The sequence below is a fragment of the Urocitellus parryii genome, chromosome 5 (assembly GCF_045843805.1).
Source record: "Urocitellus parryii isolate mUroPar1 chromosome 5, mUroPar1.hap1, whole genome shotgun sequence".
In the NCBI taxonomy this organism is placed as follows: Eukaryota; Metazoa; Chordata; class Mammalia; order Rodentia; family Sciuridae; genus Urocitellus; species Urocitellus parryii.
In genome coordinates this window covers 87,513,563-87,528,776 of record NC_135535.1, presented here as the reverse complement: position 1 = coordinate 87,528,776, position 15,214 = coordinate 87,513,563, and the positions used below count along the sequence as shown (strand labels likewise).

Here is a 15,214-nt window from a genome sequence, read left to right as displayed (position 1 = left end):
ATGAGAAAGTTAATGTGCTTGGCCACTGGTAAGGATGAACCAGCTAGGGCTTCTTTAAGTCCTAAGGTCACAACCATCTTTTGACCCTTATCAGTTGGCTTGTCCTGCAATATGGTTTTCACTGTCACTCCCATAATCTACATCGGGATCATCCTCATCCTCATCGTACTCATCATAAATTTCTCCATTGATGTCCTCAGCCTGTATCTCTTCTTTGATATGTGGCTCCTCTCCTTTCACACCGTAAGTGCTCTGGATAACAGGCATCCCAGGCTCTGGGCTGCTGGACACACTCGAGTGCTCCGAGGGCAGGTGAGGGGAGGGCATCCCAGCCATGGCGATGGCTCCAGGGTACACAACACCTGCGGTGGCGATGGGGATCTGTGCTTGTTGCCTGTCACAGGAATTCCCAAAAAGAGATCATGAGTGAGTGCATGAGTTAGAGGCCAGTCTTACCCCATAGCTGATTTGCTCAATAGTGTCCAACTCTAAGCACTCGATTGCCTAACATTTTAAAAATTAATATTCTACTTAGAGTTGACTATCTTATTTCTGGATAGCCCTTCATGGATTACAAGGCATTTACATGAAATGCTCACTGGATTTTCAGAGTAGTCATTGTGTTACTAGTCTATTTTGAGGGGGAAAAGATTGAAACATACCAAGATTAAATAGAAAAACTCATGTTCTCAACTCCAAGCTCACTTATCCATTACTATAACATGCAGACATAATTTTTATTATAATTAAGCCTAAAGATAATTTAATTTTAATGGAAAACTCCTACAGTATTAGAGCTCTCAAAATGCCCAGAATGTACCAGAACTGATAATATTGCATTGTTCCCTTCTCCCCATGGGGTAGGAGGCAGGCCCAGCTTCATGGTCACACAGCTTGTGCAACTGCATTACAGTCCTATACTTGGTTAAAATCCTGCTGTTGACAATCTTGAAATTCTTAATAACTTTTAAACAAGGGACCCTGTCCTCTCATTTTTGTAATTGACTCTTCAGATTGTATAACTGGTCCTAGCTGGAAGGGATTAATGGATTGATGTTCAAGAAGTGTTGGACTTTGTATTCAGCTTTGTTGAGAGTCATGTACTTGGATAGAAACCACAGACCCTTGGACAGAGCATACAGACTCTTTCAAGGAAATGGAGGGTACAGGGCAGATTTGAGAAGTTATTTTCAAAGATATCCTCTGGCCATATGCAGAACGGTATTTGTTATTCTAAATTCTCAGGATCTGTTTCAAACATGAGCAACTTTATGTCTATGTACTTTGAGATAATTCGGCAGAAGCAATGCAGTTGCAGACAGCATGTGACAACACTGTCAACAGCCTTGCCACAGAAAGTGGAGGAAAACATCCTGAGAGCTGCATTTCTAATTCAGAATGGAACTTTCCCATTCACAGCCTTGATGAGTCCTAAATATAATCCCTACTCTGTGTAATCCACAGAGACCACACATGTGCACTGATAGCTCAGCAATTCCTCAGTATTCAGAAACAAGTGTTTCTCTCTGTTCAAATCACTTTTATGCTGTGTTCTCTCAAATAAGTTGTGAGCTGTATGATAATTTATCATAGTGAGATCTTGAGTGTCAAAAACCGCCAAGGAAGAAAAACAGTAATACTTTCAAGTTAGGGTTTATTTTAGTATTGAAGATTGAACCCAGAGGCGCTTGACCACTGAGTAACATCCCCACTCCTTTTTGTATTTTATTTAGAGACAGGGTCTCACTGAGTTGCTGAGGGCCTTACTAAATTGCCGTGGCTGATTTTGAACTACTGATCCTTCTCCCTCAGCCTCTCTAGCTTCTGGGATTACAGGCGTGTGCACCATGCCAGATAATACTTTCAAGTTTTAATAGCACACTTTGAAAGTATTTACTCTTAAGACATTGTATTTGCAAATGAGTTATTGACAAAGTGACTGCAGGAACTAGGTGCTTGTAATGGATACCTGTGGATATATTTCTTAGGTCCACGAGGGTGACAGCTTAGTCACTCAAAATACACTAAGTTCAGGTTCTTTTACAAAATGCCCCTTTGCAACTAAATAAATGTTGCATTATCCCATTGAGTGAGAAAGGAAGTTCTACCCATAAGATAAACAGCTGCAAGTTCCATACCCAACATTGAAGTATTGCCGCATTTCCTGTCGCCGGTTCCTCATGATCGCCTTGTATTCTCCAATGCGCAGCTTTTTGCCATCCACAAGGCAGGTGCGCTTTGGCCTGGGCTTGTACTTGTAGTCAGGGTACTTCTCCAGGTGCTGCTTGCTGAGACGGGCTTGCTCCTCATAATATGGCTGTTTCTCTAGGTTTGTCATAGCTTTCCAGCGAGATCCTGTGAACAAAGGAAGGTTAGGATTCCAATTTGCACAGCTTCTAAGCATCCAAAAAAAGAGATATAACTGAGAACAAGAAAATCTAAAAAATGTTGGCCCAGGCCCAGAAATACATAAACATGTTTTTGATTAGTGAGCTTTGATTCAAAAGGCGAGATCTCATAAGAACAGAGGTGTTGGTGGCACTCTACCCAAAGAAACTATACCCAGAGATATGAATTCTGGGCAATATATTATTTTTCTGACTTGAATGAACAGTTTAACCAAACTTGTATATTATGTGTTTAAAAGCCCATCAATAATTTCATGAATATGCCTTTCATTTATGCATTAGGCCATGATGTAATTCAGCTGAAAAGTGAGACAATAATTCAGCACATATTCTGAATCTGAGACTATCTAGTCGGTGTTAATTTTTTTGTGGGGGCACATTATTTACTACAAGTGTCCCAGTATCACATATTCTCATTTTCTTCAAAATGTTTAAGTGTGACTATAGGGAGGATTATAGTAAAATTCATTTAATTAAAATGCATGTTATTAACGACCATGGACTGGGTAACTACTATATGTTAGATGCTGTACTAAGAACTTTTCACATGTTGTCCCATTTCTACCTTTCCTCACAATCAAATAGATGGCATTTATAGCTACTTTCATAGATGAGAAAACTGAGGTTAAAACAGAAAAAGAAATAGGCTTCAAATAGCAATAAAAAGTTCAAATAGATGAACTTGAGTAGCTGTGTAAAGAGCACACTACTGTTAAATCTCAGATCTTTGACTCAAACTCAGGTTTAATAGAATTTAAAATATGCTACAATGTAGACTTTTACATATAAATAGCCACCCACTCTATATGATCTAGCAGTGATCAGAAATCCAATGGTAATTATGTAAGAATTTTATCTTCAGAACCCACTTTCAGAAAGATATAAAGATGTCACTTTCCATGAAACAGTATGAATTAATAATGATAACCCATATTGTTTTTCCCTTCTTTTCACTATTAATTTTGGTGTGGATCCAACTAGGATTGAGAAAAACAAATTTGAAGCTTAACTAAAAATAGTTTATGCTAATTCTCATGTTAGATGTGCTTGAAAGCTTTGATTCTGTCAGTATAGCTATGTATAGTAGCAATAGGAGTAGTAGTAATAGTGTTCATTTTTAAAAGACAGACTTACTTTTATTGCAGATGAAATGTATTTATCTAAAAATAGCCAGCTCAACTTTATCCAAAGAAACAAAGACCAAAAAACTGGACCTACGGGTTTCCTATAGCAGTGTTTTAATGTGGTTGTCCCCCCAAAAACTCATGTTGGAGTTTAAGTCCTTACTGTAAGATATTAAAAGGATGGAAACCTAATTCCACCATTTAGAGGTGTAGCCTTTGGTGAGTGATTATGATTAGGCAAAATCATTGGGATGAGAACCCTATTATTGAACACTAGAGTAGGTTTATAAGAAAAGAGAGAGAGAGAGAGAGATCAGAGAAGAAAAACACAGTAGAGATGCTTATCTCTTGCCCTGTGATACCCTCTGCTACCTCAAGACTCTGCCAGCAAGAAGCCATCACCTTATGTAGTCTCTCGACCTTAGATCACAATCACGAGCTAAAATAAGTCTCTTCTCTTTACAGAGTCACCCATCCTCAAGTATTTCCTTTTAGTAATGAAAAAGGGACTAATATGCTTATCGAACATGTACTGGTTAACATTTACCTGCCTTCCAAAATCATCTAAGCAAGATCTTAGAAGTTTCAGGATTGGTTAACTTCTCAATCATAATTCCACATTTCAAATACAAATATTTCACTGTTGAAAGTTCTTTCCTACAAATGCAGAAAATTCTTCAAGATGAACTATTATGTTCATTGAAGAATGCAATGAAAGGGGAATTATCTCTTTGTTTAGAATTGTTTCCTGTTGGAACATATGTTACATAAGTTGTATTTGATCATAGGTGTTACAAAGATTTATAAACAGATTTTTTTAATCTAGACAACTAATATGATTTTATTGGATTTATAACAGAAACTTAGGTTATAGCTTAAATAATAGAATTTCTTTTCCTGTTCCTTTCTCAAATTTCTGTTTAAATAGTATTGTTTAATATTAACTCAATTGGTGAGGCCATATCATTGGAGATTTAATCTCAAACTTATTTGTCCAACATTATCATCTAGAAGTACTTGCATAATATTATGTGTTCTTGTGGGATATAAAAACACAGATATGGTTATGATACTATTGGATTATATCAATTTTTTTCATTTAGTTTCTTGCCAGTATGTATACCAGCTTTTTGAATTTCAGAGTAAGTAGTGAAAAAATGAGCTTACCAGAAATAGCATATTGGCAAATAGGAATACATTAAAAAACCATATAAAGTATGGCTGAGTTAATATAAAATCTACTATCTTTATCCCAAAATTGAACAAAGAAATCAACATTCTCAATTAGAAAGGGAATTGTCAAAGAGTCTAAAGAACAGAAATGTTTATACCTTGAAGTAATCTGCCTCTGGATGCTAAAACAGTTTTTGTACTACCTACTATGTGTATAATGCTGCTTTGTTTCCTACACGTGCATAATGCTACATTAATTACAGAATACATAGTGTAGTAAACAAGAGAACTATTATAGTTCCTGTCTTCTTGTAGCTCATCTTCAGTGGGGAAAAATATGTTAAACACTTTATTACAAATTTTATTTTAATTACAATTGGAAAAATACAGGAAGTTAATAGATCCCGCGATAAGGAGGTAAGCTCAGTTTTCTGTAGGGCAGGAAGGCTTCTCCAAGCATCAGAAAGAGAAGAGCATCTTAGGGAGGAAGAATACAATGATCAAGGTCTTTTAGTGGGAGATTAGAGGAACCAAAGCTAGTCTGACAAAATGCACAGGAAAAAGGACTTAAGTAGAAGAAATATCATCATAAAAGATAGGTAAATTCTCAAATCAATTGACTTCAAACCTGGCATGAACTGGATTACAAATATTTTTAACTCTTGATCATACAGTTTCTCTGGGAGTGTCACTGACTCCTAAACTGTATTTTAAAATATGGCCACATAATAATTACTCATTTTTTAAATTAAGAATTAAGATTGTCTAAACCTTAGATGGAACAAAATGACTACTTAGAATCTAAGACCATGCAGAATAATTCTTTGGTTTTGTGGCAAATCCAGTTTCATTTTTCAATAATTACATTGATTTTGCATAACCAATTGACAAGTTCGGTTTTAGTTTCAATGGCTCTGCAGCTACAACAGTTACTGACTACAGTGGCGGTGTCAGCCCCGGAAACACACTAGATAAGAATGGTGAGAAAAAAAATTAGATAGTTCCGAATTAGATGGAAATAGCTACTTGATTTGGGTGTGGCTGGTTGATTGCCCTGGACCCATGTACAAGGAGTAAGTTCTCTGCTATTTTCAGAAGGTTGGACTTTTGTAATGAAAAACAGAGACATGCAATTAAGTATTCCTTCTGATGACAAAAGAGAAGATATCTATTAAAAAATACTTGATGCTTAAAATAAGGGGGAAAAAGGTCTTAAAATTGTTTGTTTCCATTCTAAATCTGGCAATACACTGAAAGTGGAGAGTTTGAGCTGAGTAACATTGTCATCTCCATGGGGTATGTAATGAATTTGCACATTTTACTCCAACTACTGTATATCTAATCAGAAAAAGATGTCCCCCATTCCCTGATCCAGCGCCAAACAGTAAAAGGTGATTCCTTATGTTAACAATTTCAGCAGAATGGCTTATTAAAACCAGATTTTAGGGTATTATAAAATGCTTAGAAGCCCTTTAAAATGTCAACTAGGATCCCCAGAGACTACGTAAAATGTCAACCCAGCTCAAGCGCCTGTTTTAAGCAGAATGAATTAGCAGCATGCTGTCGAAGGCTGTTATCCAAAACAATCAGCAAAGAGGAAAACATCAAGCTTTCTTTGTATTTTTATATGAAATAAGCCATTAGAATGATCTTGAGGATATTTGAAGATCACTTATTTATTTAAAGCTATGGCTAAATATTAAGGTCGAAAACAATTCAGTGTTTAATTTTGACCAAATATAAATGTTACATCTTTAATTAGTACAATTTTATGAGAAAGACTAGACAGCACTCCTATGTAGGCTGTGATGATATAATCGCATAGTCATTCTAATACTCTCTTTAATAAATCAGAAAGATATTCTCTTAGCCAGTTACCTTTTTTCCATAGACTTTTGCTACATTTCTCAAGTCTCATTTTATATCATCAAAACTTATATTTCTCTTCTACTTAGATAAAATTTTAATCAGTGATTATTATTTTTTTATTATGAAGACACACCAATTGAGTGATTCAAAGGCAGTGTAGGCAATCAGGATTTAGCTTTTGTTTTTATTTTGACATTTTTGGATTTCTAATTTGGGAGTAAGTGATAAAACATGAATACAGTTATACAAATTATTTTATTCCTTTCCAAAGTTCATCCAAATGAAATAGGTACATTGTTTTTTTTTTTTTAATGATGGGAAACTTATAAGGAAGATAAAATAGAGTCATAAAAAGGAAGAATAGATCAGAAATTGGTAGAGATGTAAAATAAATGCATTTCCTTTTGATCCATTCACTTTTTGATGTCGTGTAGGTGTATATATTAAAAAGCTTTCATATGTTCTCTGTATATCTAAAGTTTCACGTGCTCATATCTTTTGAGGTAATATTTATCTACGGATGGCAACCTCATTTCAGATGAAAATACTGAGGCATAACAGTTTAACTGGCTAATGGCTTTGTTTGTTTTTATCACATTGTACATCACAGACTGGGTAACCTGTTTCCTTGTTGAGAATATGAGATCATAAAAACACAGGAATGTGTGGTAACTACTTGGAGATTATCATTTCCTGAATGAGAAGAAGAACAGATGCCATCTTCTTAAACTACATGTAATTCCAAGTGTGCTATGAGTTTTAAAAAAGCTTTAATATTTTGTTACTTAATTCTGAAGTGAAAATTGGCTGATAGATTAGGTCGTCCTCTTATGTTTTTATTTTTTAACTCTTAGAATTCAGAGAATTAAAAAAAATTAAAATTGCCTCAGTGTCTAATACAGTGTCCGCTGGTCATTGGGCCACTTGAAGATGAAACTGGTGACAAAGATGGCAGTAATAAGGACATCCAGAAAGATGAAAAAGGAAATGGAATCATCCTTTTGTTTATGGGACTCAGATTGGTCTACAGTAGGTCTCTTTATAATCTTTATCCTTTCTCACCACTTATTTTCTCTGCGTGCTTCAGTGTACGCTTGTAGGGAAAATATGTGCTTTGCTTTCTGTTAAGCTGAAATCTTCAGTGGAAGAAAAATCTCTCTAATAATATGGAAAATTATTTAAAGTTACTAAGTATTACCAAAAATACCTAGTCCCTAATGTTACTGAAGGTATAAATTAAAGAAGGCACAATATTTAGATATTTTTATGTTCTGAGTATCTAAACTGATATTCAGCTATAGAACAAGCAGCATCCTCCAACATGATGAACTCTAAATGGAATGTCAAAAATCTTTAACACTATGTTACAAAGGATGAGGAGAGAGGAAGGAAAGCTTACCAATCCGTCTATCATTCACAAAGGAAAAGAATAAAAATTTTCAGTACCAATATCTAGTAGCTCATGTGAGAGAAACTTTTTTTCCTGAGTCATAACTAAATATTTCTGCATTTTAAAAAAATATTTTTTAGTTGTTGATAGACCTTTATTTCATTTATTCATATGCAGTGCTGAGAATCAAACCCAGTTCTTCACACATGGTAAGTAAATGTGTTACCACTGAGCCCCGGCCCCAGTCCCATATTTCTGCATTTTTAAAGAAGAAGAAATATTATAATAATTAGTATGGAGACACATAGAAACTGGCTACATTTCTTGATGAACATAGAATGTCTCATAATCATCAGAAGCCTCAATGATGAGGCTTATATTTTGGATAAGGAAATGGCATAAGCTGTCTGTTTTCCAAATCCAGTATCTTTCTACAACTGCAGAAAAGAGAACAAAAATCATGTTTATTTCAGTCATTGCTTAATTTTGAATGCTCTTCTTACCCAGTATCTTGCTGATGTTGGAGTTGTGCATGTCAGGAAAGGCTTGAAGAATTTTCCTCCGCTCATCTTTAGCCCATACCATGAAGGCATTCATTGGACGCTTTATGTGGGGTTCATTGCTACCACGCCCCCTGGATTCCCTATAAATTCTTGACTCTGAAACTCCAGCACTTCCTAAAAAACAGGGAACATCACGTCACGTCAGTGTTAAAACTCTTGGCAACTCTCTTTCTTGCATTACTGTTTTTTAGTCTATTAAAATATCTGAAAACAAAAAGTACTCCTGATAATGGTACTTCCAGTTCTTAAGACAGATGCTTGTTTATGAAGTTTTTATGATAAGCCTTGTGGTAGAAAATGTTGTATTTGTAATTTTAGTCTATTTCTAATATGTTTTCCCTTTCTCTCAATGAACTATAGACATTCACCATTTACTTTCAAAAACTCACAAAAGAAGCTGTAATATATGATTTGTGATGCAATATAAAGAGAAAATACTTAGATCAATAGGCACGACAGTACTGCAGAAATATTAAAAACGTAAAGAAGCTGACAAAACTGTGAAATACTAATCCATGTGGCACGATGGATTATTAAAGTTGAGAATACGTTTTTGCTAAAGACTGTTAGAACTACAGTACTCGTATTCTTTCTTCTCTCTGAGGTTACATAAACAAAAACATACAAGCTAGAGAGAATTTCAAGGTATCAATACAATATAGATATTGCCTTTTAGTGTGCTTGGCTTTTCTTTAAAATTATGTGCTAATATATGCATGAAGCATGTTGATACAGCAGTGATAGTCTGTCCCCCCAAAAGATTTTTGAAAATTGTAGTAGAAAGAACAAATTAATAATTGTATTACTATGGTGTCTTAAGAAGTCTATAGTTATATCCTTTAGATACAAATAGTATCTATAGAATATTATATATACAAATATACATATATATGTATATATAATTTTTTTCTTTGGAATATTCCCCCTAACATCTGAAGTTATCCAGAGAGACTCACTGGCAGTTACATTTCAATTAGTAAGATTCACTGATGATAAAGCACATCCCACAAGTCACACTGAAACCCTTGGAAGCTGCGTCTACTCCTCTTGCCTTCTGGGACATCTTAGAATAGTTTCTGCAGAGTAAACAGCTTCCAAGGTACTTGAGTTCAAGCAATGAAAATAAGGAGAACCAGAAAGAATGAAGAATTCTGACACTGGATTTCCACTGGTTATCATTACAAAGAGGGAGCAAAACTTAAAATACTCTGTGGATTTCCAGAAACTTGTATTTTTAATGAAAAGAAGCATCGCTGTTATTTCCTTCTTTCATATTCTTCTTTCTTTTCTTAATTTGAATAGGAAACAAACCCAAATCACCTAGACTTGAAGACTTAAAGAACATCAAAAAAAAGCAATATGCATATCCATTGGTAGAATTTCTCATTATTTCTCATTTATAACATGCTCTTTGGTCTGGAAAATATTCTTCATACAAGCACAGCAACAAATAACAGCAACAAAAACTTTGATGTTTTAATGCTGGTTGCAATGGGTATATTTTACCATGCTAATGCAACTTAAAATTTATGAAATGTGTTATTACCAGCAATTGTCTTTTTATTGACAAAAATGAGTGCTAATATATGGCAACATCTTTCTAAAATGGGTTTGTAACTAGCGAATGATCATTTGCACATCTGCCTTTTCTTGTTCCTACACCTTACAGCAACATAAGCAATAAAAGGAACAGTATGTGACTTCAACAAATTGAAACAAGCTCTTTATATTTACTCAAGCCAGGTTTATCCAAGCCTGGTGAAGTAGAAAACAGAAGGAAATTGTTTGGATATATTAGAGAAGTTTGGCTAGTCCTGAGATGGTGCACACCTTCACAATCAGGTAGAATTAGCCCAAGCACAGAGAGACAGCTATGTCGTTGGGAGTCTTTGGGACCCTCTCTCTTCTACTGTGTGCAGTGACTGGCTTGCCCTGATGCAGATCTTTGCTACCTGCAGGGAACTTCCTCTTCAATGGCAGCAAAATAGAGGGCTGTGCCACCAAAATACAGGTATGCCACCTAATACTAGAGACAGATCACCAGACAGGGAACTGTATAAGGGGAACAGCACTGCCTTCTTTTTCCTTCTTTGCTGTGCAATTTATTAGTTGTCACTATGGGTGTTTGGAATGTTCAGAGATGACACAAACCTGAGGTATAGAAGGGAAGCATGAAGTTGTGTGACTGAGTAGACAGGCCTTTTGACTGTGGTAGAGAGAATCAGTGGGCAGGATTTCAAAATGCAAAGGACTAGCCTGAAAAATGTCCTCTGAACCAAGTACTCATGTTACAGTTTGACAAATGGAAACTGAAAAATGAGGTCACAGATACAAATTTCCAAAAAGTTTGCTTGGGGCAAAAGAAGTAAGGATATGAGAGACAGGGTAATAGTGATTAAGGGTGTTTGCTTTAGAATCATGCCATCTTGAATCTACATCCTACTTCTGACATTTAGAGCCCTGCGTCCTTGGAAAAAGAATGATTCTGAACTCTAAGGGTTGATCTCTTTATCTGTAAAAGTACTTTTAGGTTGTGGTAGGCCTTAACCAAGATGATCTATGCAAAGCACTCCGTGGACTGCTTGGTACCCAGGAATTGCTTGGTACATGTGAAGCATCTATTGTATCAGTTATGAAATGACTGCCTTGTCTATTTTTTAGCAGTTTTAATTGACACTAAATACTCCTGTACATTATTGAAATAGATACGAATGATTTTCACAAACCATCAGAATCTCCACTCATATTGAAATCCATCATTGCATGGCTAAATTTTCCTTCTTCATTCTGTTTAACTGCCAGTTGCTGAGTCAGACTTTCCAGTGTTGTTTTTTCCTTTAAAAAGAGATTGAAAATGGGAGGTCAGTTTGGGAATAATAATTATTTGAAGGCTTTTTTCCCTCCTGGACCACATATCATACAATAGCTTCTGGAAGGGATGGGATTTTGGCTTATTCACCTGTGAATGTTCAGTACATTATACTGTGGTGATTAAAGAAAATGAATAGCAGGATTTTTGAAGGAACCATGATTCTTATAAACCCTATGAAGTCTTGGCTTTTGGGTTTGGTATGCCTAAATGAGATATGCTGGGATTCTTGGAGACAACCTTCCCAAATCACAAAATGTGCATAGAAATTTCACAGAAGCAACCTGTTCTACATTTCCAATGCCTGTTTTATTTTTAGCCAGACAGTAGAAGTACAGGAGTGGCATGGGGCCCAGAGAAAGTCTTCCAATAGTCAGGTGACCAAATGTAGAAACATAATTCACAGTAGTGCCCTCTGGTTGCCATCTCCCTAAATGCCATCTGCATTTCTCATGCAAGGGTAATGAAGACATTTAAATATTCATTGCTAATTGCTTGTCAAGTCTCTGTACATCCAATGTGAGTGCCTGCTACTTGGACCACAATTTGATTTGGATTGCTAAGCCAAAATATTGAGTTGGCGAATTATTTGAGATACAAATATACCAAAATTAGATCTGCAAAGACATCAAGTCATTTAAAAGCATGCAGTGTATGATTTGCATTCATGGAGAACAAGGCATTACAAACTAAATTCTGTTCAAGGAAAATATAGTGCTTAATCTAAGCCACATAAGATATTAAATTGCTTCCAAATTGAGAGATTGGGTGACTTTAAGAACTGAAAAAGCATACAATGAAAGGTTGATGCTTTTTCTTGAACTTTCCAGCATTACTCTCAGGATGATGTGGTTCCAAAATAGTTTTAAGAAAAGCATCTATTTGGATCTCATAACATTTGCTCAAATTTCTTTATAACACTCTTCATCACATTTTCTGAGGAACATGGACATGAATTGTACTAGTGAACTGCATACACTGCAGAATAGCTATTGATGCAATAATGTATTCAAAGAAAATAATCAAGTATTTGAGATAATTGTATTATAGGTAAAGAGCCTAACTCATGTTCTCACCAAGAACTAATAGGACATTGACATCCTTAATATAATACATTCTTTATCTCTGTAAAATCTGTGACAATTCTATAATTGTACCAACTAGATAAAAATTTCTCTAAAGTCACTGGCCTTGAAACTTCTATACTCTATTCATCAAAGTCTGTACATAGTTTAATAGAAAAATATTTTTAATTGTCAATCAGTATACAATGCAGCAGGGAAACAAAAATAGTTTATGCTAACTTTATTTCTATAGAATTATGTGGTATTAATGTAGAAATTAGTTAGACATTTAAAATGAAGAATCTGGCTCAATTTGTTTTGGGTTGGCATTTTTAGCAGTTTAATATCTTCTGGATACCTTTTGCTGAGAGAGTCTGCTCTTTATTCACCTGAGCTCAAGAGCTCCAAGGACACTAGCTTAACAGACTCTTTCTAGTAAATGTAGCTGTTAAAATAAAAGACAGTTACATTAAAAAAAAAAACCCACATTCCATCAACATGATCTGACATTCCCTGGGTCAATGAAGACTGTACTGTACTTTCTTTGGGGAATGTGCCGGGCATGGATCACCTCTCAAGTTTTGATTTAACAGTGTATAGGGAAATAATACTACATATTTTCTAGAGAATACTTCATTCTGAAGAAAAAAATTTCAAGAAGAAATAGCAAAATAAAGGCAATAGGCATAGAAAAGGAATAAAATGTTAAGTGTCTTCTAAGGTTTTGAGTTCAGAGCTCTATGGATTTTGTGCCATTTTACCAAGAGGCTAAATTAACAAATGATGAGCGGGGAAGTTGCAATCAGTTTTTATAATAAGTAACCTCTAACTACCTACCTCTAAAGCACATAGCATAATAAAATGATTCAATTAGCTGCCCCAAAGTGGAGCTTACAGTACTTCTCAAGGCAATGTCAGTGGGAGACAGTGGAAATTAACATGGTAAACTGTGCTTTTGTACGACCCTTTGTATAACGATTCTCAGGCATGTGAATGGGGAAAAAGGAGAGGTAATTGTAGAAAATGGAGAATATGTGATGTGCCTTTAAACAAAACACATCACAACAGCATATAAATATAAATGGTGCCATTGCTACATTTTAGAAAAACTGGTGGACAATAAACTCAAAAGACATAAAGAAACTGATGCAAGGAAGAGGAGATAAAAATCACCCAAGAGGAAAATAATGTCCATATAATTCCATATGAAAAGTGATCCTAGAAGGTTTATCATACAATTCTTATGTAAGAGGTAGATATGAATTTACATGTAGCTCAAAGCCTGGATAGCATATTGAGTCACCAAAAGAATGGGTTGGATTTAAGCATAGTTCTCAACAGTTAAATTCAAGCTATTCAAGAGTGTTAGAAAGAAACAATCACATGTTATGAAACTCAAATACTAATATACTTGAACTATTCCTCCCACCCATTCATTTTAGTTCCCCATCCTCAGTAATTCCCTCCCCCAAAGTATCTATCTATGTACTGTCGTCTCTAAAACTCTGCCATTCATGATTCTGTTCTTTGCCCTATATAGTTCCTTATGCAAAAGCCTCTTTCCACATATCTAATACCACTTGATATGAAAATACTTTGATTCTCAAATATCCTATAATAAAATCCCTCCTAAATAGAGGCAGTTGAAAGGTAGTAGATGGTAGGTGGAAGAGAATAGGTGGGAAAATGTTGAAAATGGGCCAAAGAAAGTGAGCATGACCATGGGAGAAACAGAAATACTGATAGGATAGGTAACAATCTTTGCCAGCTTTATAATCTTGGTTCCACTAGCTCTTATAAAAATCACATTCGTCAATAATTTGTACAAAAAAAAAATTTGTGCCACATGCCTCCATTTTTAAGGTCAATGATCTAAAACACAACCCAACTTAACACACTTTCTGCACTCTTAGTACTATTAAAATGATGATCCAACATGGACAAATTTGTTAGCCTTCTCTTCCCTACCTTCTCTGTATTAGAAAGAAAGCAAAAATTAAAGAGAAGTAAACACATTAAAAGGAATTCTTGGGCTGGGGATGTGGCTCAAGCAGTAACACACTCGCCTGGCATGCGAAGGGCGCTGGGTTCGATCCTCAGCACCACATAAAATAAAATAAAGATGTTGTTCCACCGAAAACTAAAAAATAAATATTTAAAAAATTCTCTCTCTCTCTCTCTCTCTCTCTCTCTCTCTCTCTCTCTCTCTCTCTCTTCTTTCTCACTTTTAAAAAAAGGAATTCTTGCCAAAATTTGGAACTTCTCTGAGTAATCTTAGAATAGAGGGCACAAAGAGATTAATTACTATGAAATCGTTAAAATTAGAGTATTTGGGATTTATAAATAAAGGCCAAATAAAAAGATCCAGTGGCTTTCTTTCTTAAATGAAAACTGGTAGTTGGTTATCAAACAGATTTACTTTGGAAACATGAGTCCTATCTAGAGTATCTAATCTTATACAACTCTGCAGGTTTGCTAAGATCAAGGAGGTTAAGCTCATTAGTACTTGAAAAATCTTCTGGCCCTACGTTGACTTCAACAAAAATCCAATGAAGGGCTGGGGATATGGCTCAAGTGGTAGCGCGCTCACCTGGCATGTGTGATGCCCGGGTTCAATCCTCACCACCACATACAAACAAAGATGTTGTGTCCACCAAAAACTAAAAAATAAATATTAAAAATTCTCTTTCTCACTCTATCTCTCACTCTCTCTTTAAAAAAAAATCCAATGAATTTGTGTCTCATCTATAGAAG

At 35.3% G+C, this 15,214-nt stretch overlaps 1 protein-coding gene across 3 annotated transcripts in view; it reads right to left on the bottom strand.

Moving 5' to 3' along the window:
- Positions 1-15,214, bottom strand: part of Sox5 (SRY-box transcription factor 5) — a 329,602-nt gene that overhangs the window by 160 nt on the left and 314,228 nt on the right. For all 3 annotated transcript variants that reach the window (XM_077798717.1, XM_026392331.2, XM_026392329.2), the window contains 4 exons: positions 11,254-11,362; positions 8,468-8,641; positions 2,139-2,355; positions 1-394 (listed from right to left, as the gene is read on the bottom strand). The exon at positions 1-394 is cut by the window's left edge and continues 160 nt beyond it. In XM_077798717.1, the coding sequence (XP_077654843.1) occupies positions 91-394; positions 2,139-2,355; positions 8,468-8,641; positions 11,254-11,362 (804 nt within the window). In that variant the 3' untranslated portion in view covers positions 1-90. The remainder of the gene's footprint in view (positions 395-2,138; positions 2,356-8,467; positions 8,642-11,253; positions 11,363-15,214) is intronic.